This window comes from Ammodytes marinus, assembly GCF_949987685.1.
Source record: "Ammodytes marinus genome assembly, chromosome: 16".
Taxonomy (NCBI): Eukaryota; Metazoa; Chordata; class Actinopteri; order Uranoscopiformes; family Ammodytidae; genus Ammodytes; species Ammodytes marinus.
Window position 1 is genome coordinate 966,397 of NC_137220.1, and position 8,459 is coordinate 974,855.

At 40.3% G+C, this 8,459-nt stretch overlaps 1 protein-coding gene across 1 annotated transcript; it reads left to right on the plus strand.

Moving 5' to 3' along the window:
- Positions 1–1,124: 1,124 nt before the first annotated feature.
- On the plus strand, positions 1,125–5,897 carry LOC307262942 (interferon-induced very large GTPase 1-like; the record flags this gene model as incomplete). The annotated part of the gene is made up of 1 exon (XM_080043963.1): positions 1,125–5,897. The coding sequence occupies one exon, from the start codon at positions 1,125–1,127 to the stop codon at positions 5,895–5,897; it is 4,773 nt and encodes a 1,590-aa protein (XP_079900089.1).
- Positions 5,898–8,459: the final 2,562 nt, after the last annotated feature.

Consider the following 8,459-nt stretch of genomic DNA (forward strand, 5'->3'; position numbering starts at 1 on the left):
AGTCCCACTCCCAGTCCCACTCCCAGTCCCACTCCCAGTCCCACTCCCACTCCCAGTCCCAGTCCCACTCCCACTCCCAGTCCCACTCCCAGTCCCACTCCCAGTCCCACTCCCACTCCCAGTCCCACTCCCAGTCCCACTCCCACTCCCACTCCCAGTCCCACTCCCAGTCCCAGTCCCACTCCCAGTCCCACTCCCACTCCCAGTCCCACTCCCACTCCCACTCCCACTCCCAGTCCCACTCCCACTCCCAGTCCCACTCCCAGTCCCACTCCCACTCCCAGTCCCACTCCCAGTCCCACTCCCACTCCCAGTCCCACTCCCAGTCCCACTCCCACTCCCAGTCCCACTCCCAGTCCCACTCCCAGTCCCACTCCCACTCCCAGTCCCACTCCCAGTCCCAGTCCCAGTCCCAGTCCCACCCACAGTCACAGTCCCACTCCCACCCGCAGTCCCACTCACACTGTTAATTGGTGACACAAAATCCATTCAGACTGGACCAGAAAACATCTTTCTCAACCCTGATCCAGAAAATGTGGAACAGTTGTCATACAAATTGTATGATTTGTTTGGTCGGCACATCTCTGTCTTTAACATGCTTGGCTCAGAAAACATTGAAAAGTTCCCATTAATTCAAGAAGTTCTGATGACATTTGTGAATCATAAACCAGATGAAAAATGTCAGAGTACATCGATGTTTCAGCTAAATCAAACAGGTGAGATTTTGTTGCTGAATCTGATTAACTCTAAAACTAAAGTGGAAATTAAAAATGCACACATATATTTCCTATAGGTAATTGATTGAATGCACACGTTCTTTTTGAAAATAAATCTCAAGCTTTAAATGGTTAACTGACGATAAAGAATTTATTTTATGTTTGATCCTGCAAAATACAAATATATAGATTTGATCGCACATTGCTCTGACCCTCCAGTGATGCAATTCATTGTTCTGTTGCAGGTACCTTGCAGATAGATATGAGTGGAACCAAGGATGAGGTAAGAAACTAAAATTGAATTCACTAAGAGAAAGAGAACACTATTTATTTATTTCCATCGTATGGCGTAATATCACTTTTACATACAGTTAATTGTTATTTACATATTTAAAGGAGTCTCTGAAGATGTCTGCTGCAGAAATCCAACAGAAAAAGGAAAAAGAAATTGAAACACTGCTTGGTAGACTTCACCTTCAGGACGAACATCAGCAGAAGTTCTCGCCAGCTGATTTTCTTAAAATAGGTCCAACCGTTAAACAGGACCATGCCACATCTGAGAAAGACATAGCTCACACGTTCCTTCAGAGGTTGATGATGTTAGACTACAGAGCCAGATATATTCCTCTAAGACAAGAAAGTTCTGATGTGAGCCAGTCAAACCCTGGCCTAGAGATTGAAGACAATGACTTAGACACTCTTTATAGCTCCAGTGTAGACTCTGATCAAACCAAACCGACTCATGTGCATCCAATGGATGTTCAAATGGCAGTATTTCATTGCTCTGACGGCTTTCTTAAACAGAACATGATGTCAAAGCTTTCACAATGTCAGTACGCCTTACCTCTGCTTGTCCCCGACCCATTCACTCAGGATATTCACTGTCCTCTGTGGGCCTTCAGACAAATAATTAAAACATGGAAGACTCAATCTCAAACCAAAGATGGTTCAAACATTGTCACCATGAAGAGTACACCCATCTGCACAGCTGAGACATCCATGGTGTCATTTTTCCGCTTGGGTTCATTATCACTGTCTAAATCTCAGCTGATCAACACTTTGATCAACGACCGTCACAGCACTTTCTTCCACAGAAACTGCCCAGGGAGCATCAAGTCCCGCCATTTAATAGATGGAATGGCAGAGATGGCCTGGTACTGCCCTTCTGGAAAACCTAATGATGCCTTCACTGACTGCATTGCCTTCTGTAATCTTCATGGTGATGCTCTGTTGATTGAAAAACAGCGAGAAATATTGACGGAAAAATCTTCAATCAATGTTGTTCTTGTACCAACTCTGGAAAAAGGTGGCGACAGTGCAACAGTTATCTCAGCCCTTTACAAGTCTCCAAAGCCTCTCATTATTCTCATTGCTGATAACGACTGTGGTGCCATTCAGATGAAAGAGGGAAAATATAAAATGGGTCTGAAAGACAGAAGCCAGTCAGAGGTTTCTGAAGAACTGAAAGGAATCATTGGAAAACTTCTGTCTGGACCACACACATCCTTCCAGCTTGAAACCATGGCTGAGGTATCTGGAATCAGAGTGGATGAAAATGATGCTGTCTGTCAAAAAGGGAAAGCTGCTGCAATGAAAACAGTAGGTTTGCTCTGGGGGATGGATGTTTCAAAGATCAAAGATACATTTCTTCCTTGTCAAGGTCAACTCTGGCATGATTGGTGCAAAATAAACAAAGATCTGCATCGCCTCAAAGGACACATTGAAAGGGTGACATATAGAAATCAAAAGGTACAGATGGAAATACGGCTAAAACAATACACTGCTTCTTGTAGTAAACTGATTGAGTTATTCATTGAAAGTCTCTCATCACTTCCATCAACAGAAAGGGAGTATTTCCTTAAATGGACACAGATCTTAATAGATGCCCTCTCCACAGACAATCTCTCTTCAATTCTCCAAAGCTATGATGAAAAGTGGTCTGAGGTTTTGGTATTGAAGAAGAAGCATGATAAATCTGAAGAGCTAAAGACCAAGCAAACTGAGCTTGATCAAATATCAACAAAACTACAGTCAGCCACTTTTGGTTTGGAGCACATCTTCAGAGAAATGGGACAGATCTACGAGGCTCATGCATCTCTGCAGAAACAATTGAATTGGAAGCCGACTGGCTGGTGTAAATACCCTGAGATGGCTGCAGAACTGATGATATCGGGACACCCAATGGAGCTGATGGATGGAGATCCAGGTCATGTGCCTTTAACATGGATCTCTAGTCTTTTAGATGAAATAATCAAGAAACTGGGCGATAAGAGAGTTTTTGTATTGTCAATTTTAGGCGTACAAAGTAGTGGGAAATCAACAATGCTGAATGCCATGTTTGGTTTACAGTTTGCAGTGAGTGCTGGCAGGTGCACCAAGGGTGCCTTCATGCAGCTGGTCAAAGTGTCTGAGGAGATCAGGGAAGACTTTAAGTTTGACTACATTCTGGTGGTAGAAACAGAAGGACTGCGTGCTCTTCACCACGACAATGAACTGGCAACATTTGTTGTTGGTCTGGGAAACATGACATTGATCAACATCATGGGAGAGAATCCAGCTGAGATGCTAGATGTTCTGCAGATTGTCGTTCAGGCTTTCATGAGGATGAAGAAAGTTAAACTTTCTCCCAGTTGTTTGTTTGTTCACCAGAATGTTTCAGATATTGCCGCTGCAGAGAAAAACATGGATGGAAAGAGACGCCTGCAAGAAAAACTGGACCAAATGGCCCAACTTGCTGCCAAAGAGGAAGGTTGTGATGCTGAGTGTTTCAGTGACGTCATTGCATTTGATGTGCAAAAGGATGTGAAATACTTTGCCCAACTGTGGGAGGGAAGTCCACCGATGGCTCCTCCAAATCCAGGTTACAGTGAGAGCATCCAAGAGCTGAAGACCATCATCCTCTCTAAAGCTCAGACATCTGATGGTATTAAACTCTCACAGTTCAAAAGCAAAATTCAGGACCTGTGGAAAGCTTTGATGAACGAAAACTTTGTGTTCAGTTCCAAAAACGCACTTGAAATTGCAGTGTACAGAAAACTTGAAGTCCAGTATGAGAACTGGACCTGGACCCTGAGAAGCACCATGTTGACCATTGAAAACCAGCTGTATACAAGAATTGAAAATGGAGAACTTGACAAGATTGAGCCTAACCACCTTCATGAAGAAATAAGCGAGACCTTTGGAGACATCAAAAAAGACATGACAACTTACTTTGATGATGACAGAGACAAAGAAATGTTGGTTCAGTGGCAAGGCCGATTTGAAAGCAAAATCAAGGAGTTTCACGATGAACAAGTGAGAGGAGTCAAAAGAAAACTGGATGAAGTTATTAAGCAGAAGAAGGCTTGTAGAAAGATAGAGGATAAGAAGACAGAGTTTGAGAACAAGCTGCTACAACAGAGCAAAAATCTTGCTCATGAGTTAAAATACCAAGCAGAAGATGAAGAGAAACTTAAAAAAGAGTTTAACTCTGTTTGGAGTCGCTGGGTTAATGAATTAACTGCCGATATAGATCCCATTGAGGAGATCAACATGGAACAAGACCAAACATCCATCCTACAAGACCTTGGTTTTGAATGGGCTTTCATAAATGAATCCAAAAAGAGCCGCTCATACATTAACATGTCCAATGTTGGAGATTACAGCCCTTATGTATCCCTCACAAAGCGCAGAGATCTCTGTAACACATACCAACAAAATGAGAAGGAATGGTACACAAAGAGCCAAGGAAAAATGGTTCTTTCCCGAAAGAATAAATATCTTTCAGAAGGATTTAAAAACATTTTTGGAAACCGTTTAAATAAAGACGAACAGGAATTGATTGAATCCCTCATTGGTGATGTTGAAAAACAGTCCCTTGATACAATCAAAAGCAAACCTGTTGCTACAAGAGGCTATAGTACAACTTACTTGCAAGAAGTGGCCAAAAATGTTCAAACAAAAGTGACAGAATTTGAGTCACAGAGGAAATATGCTCTGAAGAAGGAGTTTACAGTTGATCTTGTACTGTATGTATTTGACAGAGCAGAAAGTTGGCTTTCACAGACCCACAAAAAATTCAAAATGAACAACGATGCGCTCACTCAATTAGACAGCAAGAAAAATCAATATTACAACATTTTCAGGAGCTTCTACAAAGGAAGCTCATCTGCTGTCGTGCTTGGAGAACTGACCTGTGAAAAACTGAAGAGCTCCGTTGTTGAGCGTGTCTTTAACAAGACTGCCTTCGATATCGCTGGAGAAATGAGGTGCAATGTCCCAGCATTCAATGGGAACAGGTTGAACTTGGAGAAACATGTGTTGAAGTCACTCGCAGAGAAAGAGAACTTTGATGGTTTTATCAACTACATCCAACAGCCAAGGAACCAAGCAGAGAGTTTCATAAAGGAGGAAGTTGAGAAATACATCTTCACAGAACAAAGAGATAAAGTACAGAATATACTCAAGAAAAATGTTGAAGAAATCAACAAACTTATGCGTCAAGCTTTATTCACTGCATCAGAGAAAGTCAAAACTCAGGGAGGAGACAGTGACATGTGGGTGAAGGAATTTTCCAGTTCGCTCAAAGATGAGCTGAGCTTCACCATTTGTTGTCAAAACTTCAGTGACATAAAGGATTTTGCATTTCTTAAAGAAGAGATAGAGAAAGGCCTTGTGTCCATCGTACAGGAGATGAACAGCATGTCATTGAAAAAGATCAAAGAATGCAGACTGCAGCCCGATCAAATCCTCATAGATCAGCTGTGTGACTGCTGCTGGGAAACGTGTCCATTCTGTGCAGCTGTTTGTACCAACACTCGGAAAGATCACAGCCCTAACCAACACAACGTCCCCTTCCATAGACCGTCTGGGATTACAGGAACGCAGATTAAAGGCACAGAGTATCTGGTCATTGATTTCTGCACACAATTAGTTGCAAGTGAACGCTGTTTCCGCCCCAAACCTGATTCAGAGTGCACTATTCCTTATAAACAGTATCAAATTGCAGGGTGGAAGTATGCTACATGGGAGATCACTCCTGATGCTTCTGAAATGATTTACTGGAAATGGTTTGTGTGTCGATTTCAAAGGGAACTGGAAAACCACTACCAATCAAAATTCCAGGGCAGAGGAGAAATTCCCAGAGAGTGGAGAAAATACAATAAACAAGAGGCTATTAACAGTCTTTATGAAATGGTCTAAATAAAGTGACTGGGAAACAACAAGCTTGACTCAAAGTGTCAGGAACTGGAAGTGTCTAACTGTTCAAGACAAAAAAATATATATTTTATTTTATCAATAAATTGACACAGTAGCAATATTAGATTAAGCCTTTCCAAAATTACAGACTTTGCAAATAGTTTTTACTTCATCAAAGATTTTAATTATTAAATTTTTAGAGAGTGGGCTGCAAATGGCCGAAAGAAAATGAGAACACAATGATTGTGTAATTATAAATGTTTTTAGCTTTTTGGGGGGATTTTACAACGTTAAAATTAAAATGTGCATTTCTGTATGTTAAAATATGATGAGGCAATTCGAAAACTAAAATTTAAAGAAAGAATTATATAAACCAAAGGATTAAAAAGGTTCTACGTTTTTAAATATATCAACATATTTTCAATCCTGTATAAAGATGAGAGCATGCTATGATTGTTTACCTTTTTACTTTTACATAAAAATCTTATCATTATATTTCTATGTCAACTCCCCAGAAGAGGTAGAGTATGTATTTCTATGTAAACTCCCCAGAAGAGGTAGAGTATGTATTGTAAAACTCCCCAGAAGAGGTAGAGTGTGTATTTCTATGTAAACTCCCCAGAAGAGGTAGAGTGTGTATTTCTATGTAAACTCCCCAGAAGAGGTAGAGTGTGTATTTCTATGTAAACTCCCCAGAAGAGGTAGAGTGTGTATTTCTATGTAAACTCCCCAGAAGAGGTAGAGTATGTATTTCTATGTAAACTCCCCGGAAGCGGTAGAGTGTTTAAATGTATTTCTGTGAATATATAAAGGATAAAATCTATGACGACACAGGGAACAAATTGGTGTCTAATGGAAGCTAATCGTTCATCTTGAGCGAAAGCTATAGTGCGTAATGCCTTTGGTATGAATCAATGTCAGTTACATTCAAGCTATTGCCAAATTAGTTGATACAAAGTTGATTAAGCCTATCAACTCCACAAAACTCTCTCTGTATTTCTCAGTATGGCAGCGTTCACAAACTGGTGCCCCCTCCCCCCAACCTGACACTGGTGCATGAACTCAGAAAAATCCCAAGAAGAGCCCAAGAAATGTTTCAGTTGTTGATTCTACTGCTAAGAAAAAATGTGGACGTACAGCAGAAGGTTTAAAATCGATGTGCCATCACTGAAGGCTTAACTCAAATCTCTATTGTATTTTTTAATTGAATTATTGAAAAATATTTGATTATAAAAATGAATGTAACGTGTATATGAGACTTGCTGAGTTCTACAAAATGGGAAATAGTTCTGAGGAGTTGACGGTATATATTAAAATATGGAAAGGAATTATTTGGTTTTCGCTAACAGTTTCTTGTCAAACTGAAAATCATTATAAACAAAGATTTTCATGCTCATATTTGTTTTTTACTCTTACATGTTTTGTGAGGCAAATTAGTGTATAAATATCATAGTCATGTGTATTTGTAATATGGTCGTATGTTGTTGGGAAACTAAATATAAGTAAACTCATTATTGTTGTGTGCTAATTATACGTATCAAAAATGCTATATCACGAGCTAAGGGTGTAAGGGCAGGGTGTCATACTGTATTTAATGTAAAGCCCACTGAGGCAACTGAGTCTATTTGTGATATTGGGCTATACCAGGGGTGTCCAAACTTTTTTCACTGAGGGCCACATACAGAAAAAGGGCCGGCCACTTTGCAAAAATAACACATTTATCAGGACATGTAGCTGCTCTGATGTTTAGTTTCATAGTGTCTTCGTAAATTGTAATCCTTCTTCACGGCAACACTTTCCTTGCACATTAAACAGACACATTCCCCCTCTTGTTTATATGCCAATGATACACCCAGTGTTTTCTGCCTTTGCGTCCAATGTCCAGCAGGGTGAAAATAGTATCCAGCCGAGGTCCCGACCCTACTAGGAGGGTCCGGGGGTATGCCCCTCCGGGAGATTTTTTAAAGTTTTTAAAGTGAAATGCATGAATCTGGTGCACTTTGAGAGGGAAATTAAGAGGCTAAATCTGAAGAATTTTGTATGAAAAAAATGGAGACACTGTGTCAGATGAATTAGAAGCCATTGGAGAAGGACACATAGATTTTCCATAATAATATTAATTTAAAATAAAATATTATGCAGGGTCCTCTGGGATGGGCTTGTTGCTCTTTTTTCTTTTATGGGACATATTTCTCTGTAATATAATGAGTGCATTTAAATTATTTTAAAATTAAAAGCGCCATATTACATTATATTTTTAAAATGTGCCACGGGCCAATCAATCAGTGTTTGACACCCCTGCACTAGTGGGTTAACTAAGAAATGCAAAAAAAAAAAAAATGTTTTTTCTTTTTCAAAGGGCCATATTACATTATATTTTTAAAATCGGCCGCGGGCCAATAAAAAGCGGGCCGCAGTTGGCCCGCGGCCCGTAGTTTGGACACCCCTGGGCTATACAAATAAAAACTGATTTGATTTGATTTGATTTGATTTGATTTGATTTGATTTGATTTGATTATATCTGCAGTCCTCTCTGTAATGCTGATGATGGCTCCTGCTTGCAAC